The sequence below is a fragment of the Lithobates pipiens genome, unplaced genomic scaffold, assembly GCF_037356315.1.
Source record: "Lithobates pipiens isolate NorthernLeopardFrog02 unplaced genomic scaffold, aLitPip1_a1.2 Scaffold_16, whole genome shotgun sequence".
Taxonomy (NCBI): domain Eukaryota; kingdom Metazoa; phylum Chordata; class Amphibia; order Anura; family Ranidae; genus Lithobates; species Lithobates pipiens.
The window spans coordinates 641,579,669-641,602,211 of record NW_027507748.1 but is presented as its reverse complement, the minus strand read 5'-3'; the positions used below and the strand labels follow the sequence as shown (position 1 = coordinate 641,602,211).

At 47.2% G+C, this 22,543-nt stretch overlaps 1 protein-coding gene across 1 annotated transcript in view; it reads left to right on the top strand.

Annotated features, from left to right (window-relative positions):
- Positions 1 to 4,335: 4,335 nt before the first annotated feature.
- The window catches only part of SMARCD1 (SWI/SNF related BAF chromatin remodeling complex subunit D1), a gene marked incomplete in the record, with an annotated part of 39,001 nt that continues 20,793 nt past the window's right edge, over positions 4,336 to 22,543 (top strand). The window contains 2 exon segments of the mRNA XM_077484303.1: positions 4,336 to 4,592; positions 20,403 to 20,593. Coding sequence (XP_077340429.1) covers positions 4,437 to 4,592; positions 20,403 to 20,593 — 347 coding nt within the window.

Sequence of the window (22,543 nt, the reverse complement as noted above, 5' to 3'; positions counted from 1 at the left end):
TCCATAGAACATAATTGGCATATAAACCTGCAAAAAGCGATATCTGCGGGAAGGTCCACCCAAAGCTTTTCGACTACACAGTCGTCATCTGGTCTACACAGTCGACCCCAGATGATGACTGTGTAGTCGAAACACGTCGGATTTTCTATTTCCATGGTTTTTATGTATGATACCAAGCGTCTACTTCCCGTTTGATGCTCTGGAAAACACATGCTATTTGCCACTGATGATCTGATGGTCTGATATTGTACCGGAGAGGAGATATAGAAACTGTCATCCTCATTAGGTGTATTTAACCAACAAGCCTATATTGACTTGGGTGGCGTCAGCCCCACCAGGTCAACATCATCTGGTAAGCCTCCTCCATATATCATGGTGGTGGTGTTGTCTCTCTATTCTTAAAGGGTCATAGCAGTGGCTGAATCTTTACACGTGTTTATTGGATTATGTTTCCACTTGGACTGGATTATAATCGCACACTTTGGAGAATGTTTGCTGAATATTCACTAGAACATTATTAATAGACTTTCCTTTGGTCTTTTTGTCTACTTTTGTGGATTCACTTATCACCTTTTGTTCGATATTTCAGCACTTTTTATATATTTATGTTTCATATGTATTTGTTTATTGTAACATAGCACATAGCACTACACTTTTTTCTTTATATTTACACTGATGCTTTTTGTCTACAGCAGTGTTGGCTGCTAGGTTGTACAACAATTTTTTTCACAACGCAGTATATATATTTTTTCTTTTATTATAGTTTACACTTTAAAATTGTGCACGCTAGTGCATTGGCAACAAATGGCATACATTTTACTATCCATGGGCAACGATTTAAAAGCCTTTACAAGTCACCACTTTAGATTTACACAGGGGGCCTGGTGCTAGAATTACTGCCTATGATCTGACATTCACGGTGATACCTCACACGTGTGGAATGATCGCTGTTTGCGTATGTGCAGGACTTACGCATGCTTTTGCCTTTGTGCACAAACATGGGGGGGGGGCAGAGACCCTCAAAAAAAATTGTATTAATATTTTTCTTTACACTGTTGCTTTAAAAAAATGTTTATCGCTTTTATTGCTGTCACAAGGAATGTGAACATCCCTAGTGACAGCAATAGGCATGTGACAGGTACTCTTTATGGAGAGATCTGAGGTTAATAAGACCCCAGATCCCTCCTCTGCCCTTAAAAGCATTTGATCACACCAAGATCATTGTGATCATTTGCTTTTCATTTTAAAAAAATGGCACAATTTACACAAGGGTAAACCAGAAATGATGGAAGGACATTGCTTCCAGTTCCCTTTTTTATAGAGGTGAACAAAGCGGTTCCGATCTTTGTTTGCCTCTATGATCAGCAGGCGGAAGCACCGTGTGAGGAAGGGCAGGCTGGCAGGGAGGAGAGTGAAGAGGTGCACAGGACCTTGGCTACCTTCCGGAAGCATGTCTTACTGCATTGTGGTGACCAGGAGAGAACCTCAGCGCGGAGCCAATCAAAAGAGGGGGTGTGCCTCTGTAACCAAGGATAACCAGTGGAAACTTAGGTGAGGAAACAACTTGGAATTGGATTATCTCATGGTGAATGGTCCTACGGCCATGGACAACAGAACAGTCTCGTAAGTCACATGGGCAGGCTGTAGAGGTCTCCCATCAAGAACTTCAATGGCAAGTGGAGTGTCATGCAGCTGCAGCAGAATCGAGTGCTTTGATACAAAGACAGCATCAATGAACAAGCCTGCAGCCCAAGAGTCGACTAGAGCCTGTATCTCGATGGACGACTCAGCCCAAGAAAGGGTAGCCGAAACAAAGCCACCTAAGGTCTGTCCGTCCAGGTTCAAGTGTTCCCTGGACGGGTAGGACGAGACTTTAAAAAGTGACCTGCCTAGCCACAATAAAGGCACAATCTCTCCCTCCTCCTAAGGGTTCTCTCATCCACAGAGATGAGGGAGGCAAGGTCGGGACTGAAAATCTCGGAGACAAATGTACAGGAGGCTTCTGCAAGCGCTCCTTAAAGTCTGGAGTCAATGAGGATGGCAAACATGATCAACTTCTCCAGCTCAGTGGGTATATCTTGGGCTGCTATCTCATCCTTGATGGTATCTGAGAAACCATGACAAAAAGCAGTCATGAGGGCCTAATTTTTCCATGCAACCTCTGCTGCCAGAGTAAGGAATTCAATGGCGTAGTCGGCAACAGTTCTCGTACTCTGTTTGATGGACATGAGGCACTTGGCAGCAGAAGCAGAGCATGTGTTAACGTCAAATACCCTTTTAAAGAAGCCACAAACTCAGGGTAACTCAAGGCAACAGGTTTTTGCGTCTCCCATAGAGGGTTTGCCCAGACCAAGGCTCTCTCAGAAAGCAAAGATATCACAAAAGCTACTTTGCTTCTATACATGGGAAACCCCTGGGGCAGCATCTCAAGGTATATCTCCACCTGGTTGAGAAACCCCCTGCATTTGACTGGATCACCCCCAAATCGCTGGAGAAGCGGAGTGGAACCAGACATAACTTTTATAGAGGTAATACTCGAGGCGGGTGCCTGCAGCAGGGATGGCCTGCAACACAGGTTGGACAGGAGCAGCCATAGTGGGAGATTCCAGGTGAGCCGCGCGACTCAGGAGCGTTTGTAACGCCATGGCAAACTGATCCATACCCCTACCTACCTGGAGAGTCAGTAGCCTGTCAGTGGATCGACCTGGAGCGGTGAAATCTCTGTTCTTTCTGTCAGAAAACTGATCGATGTGGTGATCCTGGAAAAAATATTACCAAGTGGATTGACTGCATCTTCTTAATTCATGGCCTTCACCTACTGTCAGAAACCATGCATCAGACTGAGACAGAAGTACAGTTAAATCACACTTGTTTAACAATAATAAAAAAAATGAAACAGAGTAAATGTAGTCAAAACATAGTCAGAGTTCAGGAACCGGAACGGATAGTCAGACAAGCCAAAACATCAGGGAGCCAGAGAACAGCGTAGTATAACGGCAAGCAGGATCTGAAGCCAGAGAGAATGTCAGCCAAGCAAGTCTTTAATGGGCGAGCGTCTTTATAGATGTGACCAAAGCGAAGGCTGAGACTGGACGGCTTAAGTAGACAGGACTGACGAGCAGGATATCATCAACAGGTGAGTAACTGTGGAGAGATAGGAGCTGGCAATTAGTCGGCAGCTGAGCAGCCAGCTCAGAGAAGGAAGGTCTGAGCCCAGTCCTGACACCAGCCTCCCCTTAGGACTTGTTCACATGTGAGGCTGAGGAGCAGTAAAACTCCATGTTTGAGCAGCACTTTTACTGCCCCCAAACTGCAGCCCGCTTTAGCGCAGAACCATACACATACTAGGGCCAGTTTCTATTCAATGTGAAAATAATTTATTTGTACTTTGAACACAATGCACCCCTCACAACTTTTTGAGGTGTGAACGAGGGACGTCTATTAGCAAAACGATGTAGACATAGGACACACCTCCTGCCACGCCCCCTTAAAGGAGAATTGTACAAAAAATAATAAATATAATAAAATAATTGGGTAAACCCACAAGTGCTTTTTTACCATTACTATTCCTTTATATTGGCCTTTGTCGTTTTCAATTTCAGCAATTAGGAATTGAATGAAATATTTAGAACTGGGAAACACTTTTTAATAGATAAGTAGTGCATTTTATCTACAGTTTTATGGATCAGACCAAAATGAGGGACAAATCAGGAGCAAAGGGGGACAGAGGGACATTGCTCCAAATGAAGGACAGTCCCTCCAATCAGGGACAGTTGGGAGCTATATGTACAATGTTATATATGAGGTATACTCCCACACTCTGTTGTCAGGTGAAATTGGCGGGAAATACCTCATTTGAGTTGTGAGGAAGAAGGAGGGTCGTGCAGTGGTGACCTCCAGCCAGCAGAGGGCGCCGCTCTGTATCTCCATGTTGGCCTAACAGGACGTCGGTCACATCACAGATTACAATCAAATCTCGTCACACACATGGAGAACCGCTCCGCTTCTACCGACCGGAAGTGTCGACTCGGTGGGCACCAGCGGCGGCCATTTACCGTGAGGGCTGGCCGTATGCACAGATATAGCGGAGCAGAGTTCGTGTCTGACCCTACAAAACACAAAATAAACCTGAGCGGCTTCTGGCTTCCTATGGCGAATGTAGAACATGCCCCGGGCCGATCATAGACGTGCCCTCGTTGACAATCAGTAATCGGATTGGCCCTTTGCCCCTGACCAAAATGGCTGCTTTTAAGTGACTGAAAAGTGTGAATAGGTTCCCAGAATTGAGAAATGCCCGAATCCAAGATGGCGGCCGAGCACTTCCGGTCTTTCATTCATGCTTGCTGCTGCAAGTAGCGCTGTTCTGTGAGAGTGTCTCCCCCTCCGCCCCCGGTATTACACACGACTTCCGGTTCCGGCCCCATTGTTGCGAAGCGATGGCGGCGCGGGCTGGCTTCCAATCGGTGACTCCCGGGGGATCCGGGCCTGCGCCCGCTGCGATGGGCCCCGGGACACCCGGACCTGCTGTGAGGATGGGCCCCGCCCCTGGGCAGGGCATGTACCGGTCACCGATGCCAGGAGCCGCTTACCCGGTAAGAAAGCCGGGCTGTACCGGACACGTATCCGTCCCTCCCCCCATTATCGAGGTCACTCCCCTCCCCCTTCTATATGACACCCCAATACTGGGCCCTTATCTACCCCTCCCCCCTTCTATATGACACCCCAATACTGGGCCCATATCTACCCCTCCCCCCTTCTATATGCCACCCCAATACTGGCCCCTTATATACCCATCCCCCTTCTATATACCACCCCAATACTGGGCCCTTATCTACTCCCCCTTCTATATGACACCCCAATACTGGGCCCTTATCTACCCTTCCCCTTTTATGACACCCCAATCCTGGGGTGGATAAGCACCCCAATAATGGGCCCTTATCTACCCCTCCCCCTTCTATACAACGCCTCATTACTGAGCCCTTAGCTACCCCTCCCCCTTCTATATGACACCCCAATACTGGGCCCTTATCTACCCCTCCCCCTTCTATATGACACCCCAATACTGTGCCCTTATCTACCCCTCCCCCTTCTATATAACACCCCAATCCTGGGCCCTTATCTAATCCTCCCCCTTCTATATGACACCCCACTACTGGGGTGGATAAGTACCCCAATGCTAGGCCCTTATCTACCCTCCCCCTTCTATACAACACCCCAATACTGGGCCCTTATCTACCCCTCCCCCTTCTATATGACACCCCAATACTGGGCCCTCATCTACCCCTCCCCCTTCTATATGACACCCCAATACTGGGCCCTCATCTACCCCTCCCTCTTCTATATGACACCCAAATACTGGGCCCTCATCTACCCCTCCCCCTTCTATATGACACCCAAATACTGGGCCCTCATCTACCCCTCCCCCTTCTATATGACACCCCAATACTGGGCCCTTATCTACCCCTCCCCCTTCTATATGACACCCCAATACTGGGCCCTTATCTACCCCTCCCCCTTCTATATGACACCCCAATACTGGGCCCTTATCTACCCCTCCCCCTTCTATATGACACCCCAATCCTGGGCCCTTATCTAATCCTCCCCCTTCTATATGACACTCCACTACTGGGGTGGATAAGTACCCCAATACTGGGCCCTTATATACCCCTCCCCCTTCTATACAACGCCCCAATACTGGGCCCTTATCTACCCCTCCCCCTTCTATATGACACCCCAATACTGGGCCCTTATCTACCCCTCCCCCTTCTATATGACACCCCAATACAGGGCCCTTATCTACCCCCCCTTCTATATAACACCCCAATCCTGGGCCCTTATCTAATCCTCCCCCTTCTATATGACACCCCACTACTGGGGTGGATAAATACCCCAATACTGGGCCCTTATCTTCCCCTTCTGACACCCCAATACTGGGCCCTTATCTACCCCTCCCACTTCTATATGATACCCCAATTCTGGGCCCTTATATACCCCCCTTCTATACGACACCACAATACTGGGCCCTTATATACCCCCCTTCTATACGACACCACAATACTGGGCACTTATATACCCCCCTTCTATACGACACCACAGTACTGGGCCCTTATATACCCCCTTCTATACGACACCCCAATACTGGTCCCTTATATACCCCCTTCTATACAACACCCCAATACTGGTCCCTTATATACCCCTTTCTATACGACACCCCAATACTGGGCCCTTATATACCCCCTTCTATACGACACCCCACTACTGGGCCCTTATATACCCCCCTTCTATACGACACCCCACTACTGGGCCCTTATATACCCCCTTCTATACAACACCCCAATACCGGGCCCTTATCTACCCCTCCCCCTTTTATACGGCACCCCAATACCGGGCCCTTATCTACCTCTCCCCTTCTAAACGGCACCCCAATACTGGGCCCTTATCTACCCCTCCCCCTTCTATATAACACCCCAATACTGGGCCCTTATCTAATCCTCCCCCTTCTATATGACACCCCACTACTGGGGTGGATAAGTACCCCAATACTGGGCCCTTATCTACCCCTCCCCCTTCTATACAACACCCCATCACTGAGCCCTTATCTACCCCTCCCCCTTATTACTACCTACTTATTCCTCCCCCTTTCTAAGTGACAGGACCCATTACTGGGCACCCCTCCCCCCCATATGTGTATCAGACCCAATTACTGGGCACCCCTCCCCCCATATGTGTATCAGACCCAATTACTGGGCACCCCTCCCCCCATATGTGTATCAGACCCCATTACTGGGCACCCCTCCCCCCATATGTGTATCAGACCCAATTACTGGGCACCCCTCCCCCCATATGTGTATCAGACCCCATTACTGGGCACCCCTCCCCCATATGTGTATCAGACCCCATTACTGGGCACCCCTCCCCCCATATGTGTATCAGACCCAATTACTGGGCACCCCTCCCCCCATATGTGTATCAGACCCAATTACTGGGCACCCCTCCCCCCATATGTGTATCAGACCCAATTACTGGGCACCCCTCCCCCCATGTGTATCAGACCCCATTACTGGGCACCCCTCCCCCCATATGTGTATCAGACCCCATTACTGGGCACCCCTCCCCCCATATGTGTATCAGACCCCATTACTGGGCACCCCTCCCCCCATATGTGTATCAGACCCCATTACTGGGCACCCCTCCCCCCATATGTGTATCAGACCCCATTACTGGGCACCCCTCCCCCATATGTGTATCAGACCCCATTACTGGGCACCCCTCCCCCATATGTGTATCAGACCCCATTACTGGGCACCCCTCCCCCATATGTGTATCAGACCCCATTACTGGGCACCCCTCCCCCATATGTGTATCAGACCCCATTACTGGGCACCCCTCCCCCCATATGTGTATCAGACCCCATTACTGGGCACCCCTCCCCCCATATGTGTATCAGACCCCATTACTGGGCACCCCTCCCCCCATATGTGTATCAGACCCCATTACTGGGCACCCCTCCCCCCATATGTGTATCAGACCCCATTACTGGGCACCCCTCCCCCCATATGTGTATCAGACCCCATTACTGGGCACCCCTCTCCCCATATGTGTATCAGACCCTATTACTGGGCACCCCTCCCCCATATGTGTATCAGACCCTATTACTGGGCACCCCTCCCCCATATGTGTATCAGACCCCATTACTGGGCACCCCTCCCCCATATGTGTATCAGACCCTATTACTGGGCACCCCTCCCCCATATGTGTATCAGACCCTATTACTGGGCACCCCTCCCCCATATGTGTATCAGACCCTATTACTGGCCACCCCTCCCCCATATGTGTATCAGACCCTATTACTGGCCACCCCTCCCCCATATGTGTATCAGACCCTATTACTGGGCACCCCTCCCCCATATGTGTATCAGACAACATTACTGGGCACCCCTCCCCCATATGTGTATCAGACCCCATTACTGGGCACCCCTCCCCCATATGTGTATCAGACCCCATTACTGGGCACCCCTCCCCCATATGTGTATCAGACCCCATTACTGGGCACCCCTCCCCCATATGTGTATCAGACCCCATTACTGGGCACCCCTCCCCCATATGTGTATCAGACAACATTACTGGGCACCCCTCCCCCATATGTGTATCAGACCCCTTTACCACGTCCTTTACCTCCCATTCTATGACTGCCCCTCATTACTAGGCGCTTCAACCCTCCCCCACTCTCTGTGACTGGCCCTATTGCCGGGCACTGAGCCCTCACCCCTCTGTGACCAAGCTCCCCCATTACCAGGCATTCCACCCCCCCCCCCCCCCTCTGTGTAGCACAGGGGGAAGCCTTGATGTAATGTGGGGCTCTCAGGGGCCTCAGGTAGACATGACCTCTCAGCACACCGTACATTGGGCTGATCATTGTAGATATGATGGTAATAATGAGAAGGTCAGGGTGTGTAGACCTGCATGATTAATTGTTAAAATCACTATCTTGAATCAACCCCCCTCTCGATCCTAATCCAGAATTTCCACGATTATATCTAAATAGTGCTGAGCCGTCCTCTGCTCATTCTTAGCTGTGAAATTAAAAAAAAGCCTCTAAGACCCCTTTCACACTGGGGCACTTTGCAGGCTTCACAGCACTAAACATAGCGCCTGCAAAGCCCCTGAAACAGCCGCTGCTTTGTCTCCAATGTAAAAGCCCAGAGGACCTTCACACTGGAGCGGTGCGCTGACAGGACGGTAAAAAAAGTCCTGCTAGCAGCATCTTTGGAGCGGTGTGTATACCGATCCTGCCCGTTGAAATGACTAGGCAGCGCGGCTATAACGCCGGCAGCGCTTTGTGGGAGGTTTTAACCCTTTCTCAGCTGCTAGAGGGGGTAAAATCGTCATGCTAGCGGCTGAATAGCGCCGTAAAATTGACGGTAAAGCGCTGCTAAAAATAGTGGCGTTTTACCACAGAGGCACCCACCGCCCCAGTTTGAAAGGGGCTTTAATGTTTATCAACATTGTGAGAGAACTATAAACTATCTTTTGTTTCTTTTAGAGCAAGGGGCTCCAAACTTTCTGAATAAAGGGCCAGTTTTCTGGCCTTCAGACTTTAGGGGGGCCGGATTGTGGCCATTGGGAGTAGAAATTATCCTGGTGTCAGTAGGCGTAAACAATGCATCTTTGGTATTCGGGTAAGAAACAGTGCCCTATCGTTTGGATCAGTGGGGGAAGTAGTGACCTTCTGTTGGTGTCTGTAAGAAGAATAGTGCCCCATCGTTGGGATCAGTGGGAGGAATAGTGCCCCATCATTGGGATCAGTGGGAGGAATAGTGCCCCCTCGTTGGGATCAGTGGGAAGAATAGTGCCCCATCGTTGGGATCAGTGGGAGGAATAGTGCCCCATCGTTGGGATCAGTGGGAGGAATAGTGCCCCATCGTTGGGATCAGTGGGAGGAATAGTGCCCCATCGTTGGGATCAGTGGATGGAATAGTGCCCCATCAGTGGGGGGAATAGTGCCCCATCATTGGGATCGGTGGGGGGAATAGTGCCTGTTATTGTCAGTAGCAGGGATTATGTCCCATTGTTGGAGTTAGCGGGAGGAATAGTGCGTTTATCACAGGGAGCAAAAATGCCCCAAGGGCCACATAAAGTTTGTAGACCAGTGGTTTAGATCAAAGGGATGAGCTTCAGTGTGTAAATGAAGTCAGCTTATACAGTAAGGCTTCATGTATACTGAATGTTTGAAAACCTCTTCTAAACTACGTAACTTGACAAGCTAGTAACTGACATGAAAAAACTTCAGTTTTGCCACTTTTACAGGTCGCATTTAGCGCCTTTGTTTTTGTTTTAGAAGCGTTTTCAAGAAGGAATCATTTCTGTCCATTTGCAATGGGAAAATATCGTGTCTGGCTCTCGCTCGCTCTCAATGGATTTGGAAAGACAGTTTTTTTTTACCATTACAAGTGGTCATAAATGATTCCCCATTAAAAACACTTATAGACAGAAGCCCTTGCAAGCTGTTACAGGCATTTCAAATGTCTCTGAACATCCGTCCTGAACACATTATTTTGCTTTCTAAAAAAAGCCTCTAAACCCAACTGCCTAGAAAAGACTATAAACAGCCCTGTGTACATGTAGTGATAACAGAGGAGAGTTCAGGGGCAGCTGAAAGAAACGCCCAACTGCTCCTAAACATCCATTTAGCAGCAGCAGCTTACATCAAAGCCTTGGTCCCATTTCACACTACCGCGATTTTGACGCAATTTTTCCCCAATCGTCTTTCAGGACAGCCACCTTAGAGAGACACCGGCTCCTCCCCTCTGAGGAAACACCGCCTTCATTTTCATGATTTAAGCCTCCTCCTCCCTTTGTTCCTCAGTTATGGTGTTTCCTCCGGCGGGGAGACATCGCCAAGGAACCTGAAGGCTGAATTCGGTTGGTGAATCTGAAAGCTATCCGAGCGGAGCCCCGGCCTCGTTCGGCTATCCGACCATTTATCGGTCGGTCCGGGACAGTCCTATCAGCGGGGAGCTGAAGTGTTCGTACTGTCCATATACCCTAAACTTCGCTTGGGGAAGCAGGAAGTTTATGGGGTTGTCTGTTCGTTCACCCGTGGGTGTTTCAACGGAACAAACAGTCCAGTCGGCTGGGGAAGCTGAATACTCGACTGACCTTTACACGCACTCCAATCTTCGCTTGGGGAAAGCAGGAAGTCTTTGGAGAGGTTCATCCCTGCGTTTCGCCCAGTGGGGTACTGAACGAAGGCGTCCAGGGCGCCCCTGTGTATGCAGCCGGCTGGGAGCTGGAAGCCGGACCGGTAGGCGGGCGACGTCAGTTCCGGTGGGGGCGGACCCCTTCGTTCAATCCGCGTCTTCCGGTTCCGGACGCGGCACGTGAAGGGGAACCTAGCGTTCGGCTGGTGCAGCCTCTCTTTCTACAGTCTGCACAGGTAGCTGTTGGAGGCACGTTCGTACCACGCTTCCTCAACGGGAGAATGTCCGAAGCAGAGGCTTCAAGAACTCCTGGAGATAACAGCACCAGCCACTCAAAGGTAATAGCCCTGGAGAGGGGTTCCCTTACCTTATAACCAGTAGCTCCACTGGTGTGTTTTCCCCCTAGGTGGTCGGGGGGGAAGGGCAGTGCATCTGGGATCCAGGTGGAGATTGATCCTAGGAGGGGGCACTCCCGGTGGTTCTCTTAAGTAGTGCTGGTGTTTCTTTTCTTTTCTTTTTAAAGTTTATGCTGCTCTCTCTCTTTTGCTTCAGGTATCTCAGAAAGACTTAAGCAGGTCCCCCCTTGGCTCTTGGAGGAAGTGTCCTTCATGTAGAGCCTCTTTGGGGAATTCCTGGTTCAAGGCACTTTGTAAGGAGTGTTTTAAAGGCCTGGATAGCTCAGTCCGTAGCTCTGTTTGGGTGCCATTAGAGAGCAGGCAGCAGAACAGGGTGCAGATCTGGCGGCTTCTGTAAAGGTTTCAATGCCCTCAGCTCCAGAGCACTCTTTTCACCAGCACAGCAGAGTGTTCCACCTAACCCAATGGTTGTTCCTCCCACAGGTTAGGGAGAATCCAGAGGGTTCCAGAGGGAAGTTGAGGAAGAAGTGGACAGTGCCGTCTCAGACTCCCAAAGGGAGACTGAGGGTGAGGACTTGGATGGGGAACCCAAAAGAACCTCACGGTATAAACTTCCCCTGGATGAGATGGAAAGGCTCTTGAGAGCTGTCCAAATCACTTAGGAGGCACTGTCACCCCACGATCAGATGTACTAGGGCCTAGGGGGAGCGGGTGTTCCCGGGTCATGACGTCTTGATTGATGCCATCAAGGATGGCAGGATCCCGAAGGAAAACTTTTCTTTTCTGGTGCATTAAAGCAAAGGTTTCCTTGGGCGGAAGAGGCTCTCATCTGGAATAAAATCCCCCGGGTTAGATGCGGCCTTTTCTCAGATGTCCAGGCATACTGACCTGTCCTTGGGGACACTTTTAGACCCTATGGTTTGAAGATGCCTGGGTTTTACCATAAGGAAATCTCTAAGCCTACCATAGCAGCCACAGTGGTGGCTCGTAGTACAAAGTATTGGCTTATCCAGATGAAGCAATGACGGCAGAGGAGTCTTTTCTATCCTCCTTTTCCCGTGCTGCTTTAGGCATTGGCATACTCTGCGGATGCTTCGGCTTAATTCATTCGATGGTATGCAAGGTCCTCGGCTCTGACCAACTCAGCCTGGAGGGCCTTAAGGCTGTAGACATGGCAGAGGGACAGGGCGTCCAAATCAAAGCTCGGTGGAATCCCTCTTTAGAGGAGACCTGCTGTTTGGGCCAGGTCTTGAAGCAGTGCTATCGCATGGCTTATAAGAAAGAGGCCTTTCCCCTTAAGAAAAAAATAGGGGGAGCAGTTAAAAAGGGTCCTTCTTCCCCCAGTGGGAGATGATCACCTCCAATCAGTTTGTGTTGGGGATCATCAAAAGAGGTTACCGTGTGGAATTTTCAGAGCTTCCCCCTTTGAGGTCCTCATATATGCTTATGTTTGCATGTGCGTATATGTGGTGGGGAGGGGGCTTCAATTTTTGGGTGAGATTTTATGCGCTTGGGTGTAACTTCAATTTTTTACAATTGAAAAAAAAAAGTTTTTTTCTATCACATAGGGGACTTTGTCCTCTGTGATAGAAAAATTTTATTTATTTATTTATTTTCGGTGACCGGTTTTCTTTGACAATATCCTTATATTTGGAGAGGTTGGTAGGGGGCGCTAATTGGTCTAACGAACCGATCCCCTACGATGGGGAGACAACCACAGGGACTGGATATGACGCAATTGTGTGACCAAAGAACCGCCTCGACGTACGTTTCATGTGAAGACGCGCTCACACGGAACGTACGTCGAGGCGGTTCTTTGGTCACCCGATTATGTCATATGCGGTCCCTGTGGTTGTCTCCCCGTCGTAGGTGGAACGCGCGCCGCTTGTCAGTGCAATACTGTGGGATACCATTCAAATAAACAGTGCTTTTCAACCTCAGTGCCGGGCCATGGCACAAGATATGTAAGCAGCCATTTGGCATTTTTCTTGTTTTTAACTTTTAAAATAAATGGGATTACTATTTTTGGTTCCTCTGTACTTTGTTTCATATTCCATCCGTGAGCTCCATATGCTGGGGACTGGGGATCTGATCCACAGATCTCTCCAACACAGCAGCAAGGATTGTCTTACAAAAGCCTGCCTGACCTTTTTTTCACTAATTAGGTCAACTTCATCTGGTAAGCTGACACCCAGGTTTTTATTTTTTTTTTAGTACTTTTCCGGGTGATATCCATAATGTGGTGAAGGTTTCCCATTGATGGTTCGGGAAAATCAGTCACAAGAATCACATATATGTGGACTTTTGTTGTTTGGTTCACTCATAAATGTTGTTTAATTTAAGATTTGTACACTGATTTTGATTGATACACCTAGATAGGTATTCATGGTGTAATCACTTTATTGGTATTTAGCATATGCGATTTGCCAGTTCACAGGTATAACTATTTTTTTTGCTTCTATAGGAGGGCTGGTGCATTTACGTATTCAGTGGTAGGGTTTAAATGAATGCAGTTTCTGTTTATGAAATTTTGTCTACATTTTATATGGTGTGATAGCACATACCTTTTGATTGGTTATCACAATATTTTGCACACACCTTTCGATTGGTTATTGTAATACATGTGGATACTGTTAAGATTTATATTTTTATAAGTCAATTATTTTGCATATATATATATTATAGTTTACCAGATATCCAACTTATTTGCAAAACCAGGCAGGCTGGTTGTCATAAAAAAAATAGTTTTGGCAATATATGTGGCTACTGTTAAGATTCACATCTATATGCACTTTATAAGCCAATTCTAGTTTACCAGATGGCTAACTTGGTTGTAAAACCAGGCAGGCTGGTTGCCATGAATTTTTTTTTTTTTTTTAGCTTTGTTAGACTAATTAGCGCCCCCTACCAACCTCTCCAAATTCTGCACTGGTGATTTTTGACCTATTTAAGGGGTAGCAACCTAGTTTAGAAATTAGGAGGTGCAGGATCTATTTTCTGTTTTAATATCCTTTATATTAAAAGTCAGCATCTACAATACTTGTAGCTGCTGACTTAAAGCGGGAGTCCGCCGGGACTCTGCGTTTTATTTTTTTAAAAGCCAGCAGCTACAAATACTGCAGCTGCTGACTTTTAAAATAGTGACACTTACCTGTCCAGCGCGCCCCCGCTTTGTCGGCACCCGAAGCCGATCTCTCGATCGTCTCTCGGGTGCTGCCGCCGCCATCTTGGGTATGGGAATCAGGAAGTGGAGCCTTTCAGCTTCATTTCCCGGTTCCCTACTGCGCATGCGCGAGTCGCGTTGCACAATAAGGATGGACCCGCTGCCTCTGGGATCTGTGTGTTTCCCAGCAGCCAGCGGGGGACCTGCGGAAAGGGGCGTAATGTACGCCCCTTTCCGCCGAGAGCTATCCCGGAAGTGGGTGCAGATAATTGTGGCACCGGAGAGGGGGGGAGGGTTCCGATGAGCGGAAGGTCCACTTTAATTTTTATTTTTTTTTCCAGACTGAAGTTCAGGGTGGATTTGATTGAAACCAAGTTGATTTAAATCACGAGCGTCTCCTCCTCTCACCCGCTGTTGACTCACCGACAGTTCCATTCACTTTAATGGGGCGGCTGGTGATGCGGCAGTGACACAACAAGGTGAGGAACGTAGCGGCAGCAGGTGAGTGGACTCCCGCTAACAGGCGCTGCCATGATGGATCTGAAAGGACAGGTGGTAAATGTAAGGACTAAATATTGCTCGTAGTTAGAATCTTTAATATTTGCAAACAAAATAAAGGTTTCTATTTAGAATAATAAGCTGTCAGGTTAGTAAAGCAGGGATATCAGAACTGATTTTAGGTTAATCACACAGCTACTAAAATTATTTTATTTAACTAAAACAATACCATTGCCCAGTACATGTTATCTCAGCTTACAGAGCTTGGATTCATTGAACGAGTTTACCAAAAATGTAAATATTGCAGAATATACAGCCTCATGCTATATAATGAAGCTCCATTTCATGCTGAATAAACAAAATTATTCATGTTAAATAGGAAACTATCTTTTAGATAGATTTTTACTCCAAAAGCATTTTATTAAAATGAATTTGATAACCATCCAAAAAATACATTTGTATCCAGCCCTGCTGGAGCTCCTCCTTTTAAAGTGGTTGTAAACGCTTACAGCACACTTTAACCTACAGGAAAGCCTAGATTAAGGCTAACCTACCTGTAGGTGCTGCCCATCAGGATTTACTTCCTCTTTAAGTCTGAAGCTACACTGGTGATTAACTATTTGTTACTGAGAGATTTAAAGTAGTGATGCACCGAAATTTCCGCCGCCGAAACATATCGGCCGAAAATGCCCTTTTCGGCAATTTGCCGAAAGAGAAAAACGGCCGATAATGGAGCCGAAAATAGGGCGTGGTGAGGGTGGGGCTCCGCCCCCCGCCCCTGGTGATGCCCATCATAGGGGGTGTATAGCGCAGGAGAGCCGCCTCCGCCGCCTGTTTGATCACAGCGCCGGGAACATCACAGCTTTAATTTCAATAGCTGTGTGTTCCCGGCCGTGCGCCGTCACACGCAGCCCCTCCCCCTTGTCCGGGCACTTAGATAGACAGATCATCCATCCAATCCTGCGGATGATCTGTCTATCTAAGTGCCCGGACAAGGGGGAGGGGTTGCGTGTGACGGCGCACGGCCGGGAACACACAGCTATTGAAATGAAAGCTGTGATGTTCCCGGCGCTGTGATCAAACAGGCGGCGGAGGCGGCTCTCTTCCCTGCACAGGCTGGCTGCAAAATGACACACAGGCTGCAATGGGACACAATGGCTGCAAAATGGCGCAATGGGCTGCAATGGGGCACACTGGCCTGCAATGGGGGGTGCCTCCTGTACCACGTCCTCTGTCTCTGACCACCTCCTGTACCATGTCGCCAGTCTCTGACCACCTCCTGTACCATGTCGCCAGTCTCTGACCACCTCCTGTATAAAAATATTTTTTAAAAACAGTCATTTTCGGTATCGGTGCTGTTTCGGTTTCGGTTTTCGGCCTAGTGTATTTTTCATTTTCGGTATCGGTTTCGGTGCATCCCTAATTTAAAGAAGTAAAGGCAATAAAAAAAAACACACCCTGTAAGGTAAAGGCATAATGAGCTAGTATGCATAGCATACTAGCTCATTATGAATAACTTATCTGAGAACGAAGCCCCCAAAGCCGTCCTCCGTCGTCTTCTTCGCCGCTGCCATGTATCCCGGAGTGAATTCCGGGTCTCGCCGCTCCGGCGCTGTGATTCGCCGGAGCCGCGTTGACGTCACTCCCACGCATGTGCACGGGAGCCGACATGAGCGGCATATCGCAGTGATCTCATTGCGCCTGCGCGCCGCTGTCTACGGTGCATGTAGACCTTGGTGTACTTGCCTTACCTGTGCTCCCTCACAGCTCCTTGCTCCTCTGCAGCCAGTGCTGTAATCTTCTATGTTGGGGGGGGGGGGGGGCATTGATGTCACTTCCTTGGTACCGTGGCAGTGCTTGGGGCCTGGCATGTGGCTGCTAGGCCCTGGGAGCAGGTCACAAGCTTCTACATGCCCACAAGTTCCAGGCATTCATTGGCTGTAGGGGAGTAAGGAGCTGCAATGGAGCTCGGGTAAGGTGAATATAAGGTGGTCAAGGGGTGTTGCTCTCTCTGATATAATTGTTAGTTACTAATTGCGTCTGTTCGGTAAACAGTTTTTTTAATTTTATTTATTTTTTTCATTTCAATGGTATGGAGTCGGCATATTTGTTCAGCTTGTCATTTCTTCAATGAGTAAATCCAGAACCTAATTGCATATCCAATATGCTGTATGTGTCTAGCTCTCCAGTATGCAAATGTAAAGTTTTTATTTCTTTGCAATGCCAAGACAGCAGAGGTTTGAGGATAACTGTGTGTACTCCACCTTTTGGGTATAGAATCTAATAAGCGTCACTGCTGGGATATGAGCAAATCACTGACTATATTTTTTGCAGCTTCTAATGTCTTATACCCACAAAGCTTATTGCTTTCATTAGATATTATCCCTCTGGCTCCCAGCAGCTCTCGTCCTCCTTCCTGAGCCTGTGTGCTTTTCTAGAACTTTATAATGAAACCTGCAATAAGAATAATATGTAGATTGCCTTTGCTGTCCTTTGTTTTTTGAAAATGCCGGCTACCTGGCTGTTCAGGCCTTCATTGGCCTTGATCTCGGATGCATATCTGGGGTTGGGACCTCACTGTATCCTTGTCCCAGTTGGTGACTTTGATGTAACAGCCACCCAAGTTGAATTCGTAGGAGGGAAGGAAGCCCCATCAGCCTTTGCAGTGCATAAATATGACATCATGATATAAGGACCAACAGCCACATACATGGTTGTGACATCGGTACATAGGCTTGGTCAGCCAAGCATATTTATAGACCAAAAATACACTCCAGATAGCAGCTTGTTCTCAGGAAATAAAAAAAATATTTAGTAAATGCCAACTGGAACAATTTGTTACACCCAGATCAGGCAGAAAGAGGTGTCTGCATAGTACCTTTAGACAATAATTTTCCTATGACACCTGCATTTATCTCATGTCAATGGTCACATTTGAATAGTGATAACTGTATTTTAAGTTCTTTGATGGGATAAAACATAATTCCAAGTATAAGCTCTTACCTCCTGCTTCTTTGCAACTTGTGTTATAAGAGCTGCCATCATAGACCCAAATCGGGGTAAAAGTCACTTTGTGTACATTCAGCTTTACTGCATCTGCACTGAAACTTCAGGCAGGAACCAAAGTAAAGCCTCTGCTTCTCCTTTATTGATACAGAATTTCATTGCCAAGAGCCAAATATTACTTTGCTGCTGTGCACATAGACCTCGTTCACACTAGTGCGATTTCTGCTGTTTATGACATTGCGCTGCCCTGCATCACCATGAAAATCACATTCTGACACTTTGCGGGAACCAGTGATGCTAATACAGTGATCAGTGCTAAAAATATGCACGGTCACTGTACTAATGGCTGGGAAGGAGTTAAACAGCTAGGGCGATCAAAGGGTTAAATTTGTGCCTAGCCAGTGTTTGTGTGAACTGTGTGAGGTGCTTTTACTAGGGGATGTGATTAATTTTCTTCCCCCTCGTTGCTTGGACACAAAATCTATCCTGTCAGGATGGAGCTCTGCCTTGTTTACATAGGCTGAGCTAGATTGTGTGTGTGTGTTTTCCCGATCGCCGGGTGTCAACGGGCATCCATTGGCCAACACCCACTGATCAGCTTCTGCTGGGACAAATCAAAGCAGAAGCAGTGCCCCCCAAACCCATAAGTGCAAAATAACTATATATAAGCCTTTTTTTGTTATCTTGGATAGAAAGTGGAGGGGTTAGAACCCGTTGGGCTACAAATGCTTGAATCTCAAACATTCGGGTTTAATGAAGATCCATTTTTTTTACGCAAAAGTTCACCTTTTGGAGCATGTTACACTTGTAGTTCAGGTGTACGTCCAACATGCTAAAGCAACCCCTCCCCCCATCAAGAGATACTTTAGAACAGGGTTCTCCAAACTATGGCCCTCCAGCTGTTCAGGAACTACAATTCCCATCATGCCTAGTCATGCCTGTGAATGTCAAAGTTTTACAATGCCTCATGGGACGTGTAGTTCCACAACAGCTGGAGCGCTGTAGTTTGGAGATCCTTGCTTTAGAACCTGACTCCAACAACACGCACAAATAGGCAGAACGTGGGCTAAAATGGCATGTGCTGTAGAAGGTGGTGGATGGGAGCCATTTGTGGCCTGGAATGTGGATTGGGGTAGTCACGTGCACCAGGAAATCCTGGTGCTACGATTCCTTTGCTGGACCTGGAGACTGTGGGTCTGCAGCCTGGCTACCCCAGTCCACAGATCCACCCATCAGAATAGAAAACCAGAGAAAGTCAGGGATAGCCCCGAAGAGGGCAAGTACACCCTGGAAATCTTTATCATATGAGCCCCATAGGAAGACAATAAGTTGGAGTTCTACTTTAATAGTGGTGTGTTCTGGGAGTCAGTGACTCTGGGGGCATTTGCTCCTTTAGGGTTGGTTCACCCCAGAAGTATTGGGTGGGGCAGCCTTACCCAACGCAGACATCACAAAAAGCCTTGTTTTCTGTCATGGCAGGTCACTCCATCGAGGTGCGGTGGTGGGGGATGAAAAAAGCATGGCACAGTTTTGTTTTTTCAGCAGTGTGGTACTATGTAGTCCCTGGGTGGCAGCCAAAGGACCTAAATGGAGAGTCATGGTGACATTTCAATAACGTTCTAACAAGACGGGTTACAGTGTTTCCTTTATATTACATTGACGCTCCAGTCCAAGTAGATGGCATCCCGACATTACCGGGAGGCTCCTTCCTCTGCGTCAGTGTAGATGAGGCCTTGTTATTTCTATGAGGTAGAGCTGCACGATTCTAGGAAAAATGAGAATCACAATTTTTTTTTTTTTTGCTTAATAAAGACCACAATTCTTGGAGTAACATCTTTCACATTATACAAAAAAATTGGGCTAACTTTACTGTTTAGCTTTTCTATAATTCATTGAATAGTATATTTTTCCCCCCAAAAAAACTAAGACCGCTGCGCATATACAGTGTGACAAAAAACAATGCAACAACCACCAATTTATTCTCTAGGGTCTCTGCAAAAAATGATATATTATTATAAAAATCTGTGGCGGTCGGTGAGTGAATATCATCTGTGGTGCCCATTCACATCAATGCAACATAATGTAGTGCGATTTTTAAAAAGGAGTAGGTGCTTCTTTGGGTCCAGCATAATGCCTTTTTAGCCCAATAAACTTCAATGGGAATGCATGGAAAGCGCATGTAAAACAGATGTACATGTGTGTTTTTTGGCTGCCTTTTGTGTATAAAATCCAGTCTCCTACAAAAAAGCATGTAAAAACACTGAAAACTGCAGCACTGTGAACCTAGGCTTAACCAAAATCGGAAACTGCTTAACACCATCTTCCCCTGCATCGTTATACTGGCACTATCCAGCTGAATCATTGCATAATATGGTATACGTTGCTTATGTCCATATGGTAAAGAAGTACACCAATTAACCCCAATGTATAGCAAAATGTATTTTAGATGAGGATATTTATTTTATTGTAAATGAGGGCCCCTTCCTCCTTGGATTTTATATTTCTTATCTCTATATAAAATATTGTAACCCGGTTCACAACATTTGTGCTAGGCAGTAGATGTATAGATTGCTGAATGTAGTTGTTATACATTTATGTTTGGAGTTATGGTTGTTTCTTCATTGTCCTAATCATGCAAAGTTCACATCATACTAATTGATGAATGTTGGTTCAATGCAGCGACCCGGGATGCTTCCAGGCAGTCGGATGACTCCTCAGGGACCAGCCATGGGACCTCCAGGTTATGGCGGAAGCCCAGCTGCTCGACCAGGGATGGCTCAGTCAGGTATGGACCAGTCCCGGAAACGCCCTGCACCTCAGCAAATACAGCAAGTTCAGCAACAACAGGCAGCTCAAAATAGGAACCACAGGTAACTAACGAAACATACATTTAATTTTTTAGTGCCCTAAAAATAGGTCGCTGTTGTATCATATACATCAGTCAGCCGTAACTTCATGACCGCTGACCGGTTAATGCAGAACTACACCCATTTGGGAATTTCCGCTTTAAGACCCCCCCCCCCTTTTAACATTTGGCACATCTTTCAGGGGGAAGCGGGTTTATAGTTTTGACAAGTACCGCTTCCACTTCTACTCTGATTGCCTGGGTGATCCGAGGGGTAGTTTTCCTCCCCAGTCTTCAGGGACATGTCACAGATCCCTGAAGACTGCAAGACCATTCACGATGCAATGCGTAGCACGGCTTGCACTTAGTTTGTAGTTTCACAGTCGGCTGACCAACATGACGCAGCTGGGTACCTACAATTTAAGATTCTGGGGACCAAAGGCAGTTCCCGCGCCCCCTCGGGTGACCACAGTACTGTATCCTGGGACAGGTGAGTGTCAGTTTTTGTAGCTGCTGACTTTTTAATTTTGATGATTTGAGCTCCTAATCAATGTCATTCACTTATCTCATTACAATGTCATCTGAAACTGGGTGGGATATATTGGGCAGCAAGTAAACATGTTGTCCCTGAAGTTGATGTGTTGAAAGCGGAAACATGGGCATTGCAGTTTGTGTACGAGGCTGTGTAGCCACAGCTGGTCAGGGTGCCCATGTTGACCCGTGTCCACAGCCAGGAGCCTACAATGTGAGCATTAGAACTCGACCACAGAGCTGGCCTGCTCTGATAAATCATGTACTCTTACATCATGCGGATGGCCAGATATGTGTGCGTCACTTATCTGGGGAAGAGGTGACACCAGGATGCGCTATGGAATGAAAGGAAGCCAGCAAAGGCAGAGTGATGCTTTTGGGCAGTGTTCTGCTGGGAAGCGTTGAATCCCGCCATTCATGTGGATGCTACTTTGACACATACCACCTACCTAAATAATAGTTGCTGATCAAGTACACACCTACATGGAAATGGTATTTCCTTATGGCAGTGACCTCTTTCTGCAGGATAATATGCCCTGCCACACTGCAAAAAAAATGGTTTGAGGTGTTGATGTGGCCTCCAAATTGTCCAGATCTCAGCCCAGTTTATAGGATTTAAAGGATCTATTGCAGACAGCTTGGTGCCAGATAGTGCAGCAGTATAGTGGCATCCATGCCTCGTGGGGTCAGGGCTGTTTGGGTGGCAAAGGGGACCTACTCAATATTAGGTGGGTGGTCATAAAGTTTTTATGGATGATCTGTGTATAGCAGCCTTTCCCAACCTTTTCAACACAGAGGAACCCTTGAAATAGTTCTCTGGTCTCGGAGAAGCCTTGCTAAAAATGTGAACTTTACAACTCATGATACATCAGTGTGATGGTGAGTTGGGAAGAATGGTCCTTACACTTGTGGTCATTAGAAAGAATTACCCCCTTACAGATAGCTAAAAAGATCAATGGGAACTTATCTGAGAGGCAGAAATTGCCCAATGCTGAAGGAACCCCTAGCAAACTCTGGAGGAACCCTGGTTGAGAATCGCTGGTGTATAGCATGCACGCAGGTTGGCCATTTGTAAAGGGGATTACATGGAAACTCCACAATTTCCCATTTTATTATGATTTATTCATATGCCATGGCTAATAGTAACTGCAATATCCCTAAAAGTCATTTTCATTTACTGCCAAATGACAGAAAAGCATTCATTACTTTAACCCCAAAGCTTTTCTTCTCATTCACTTTTAGCTTGGACATCCACATTTGTTCTTAAGGACATGAAGTCCTGCAGTGGGTAAAGGGACAACTGACTTAAAACATTATTGATATTTCAGCTTATCTGCCTATGGGTTTGACTTGTACTTTTCTTTTATAAGGGTTATGCCTGTTGGTATTTTAGTCCTCTTCCATTGTGCCCATTAATTTAAATGTTATAAGCGAAGGTTGACTG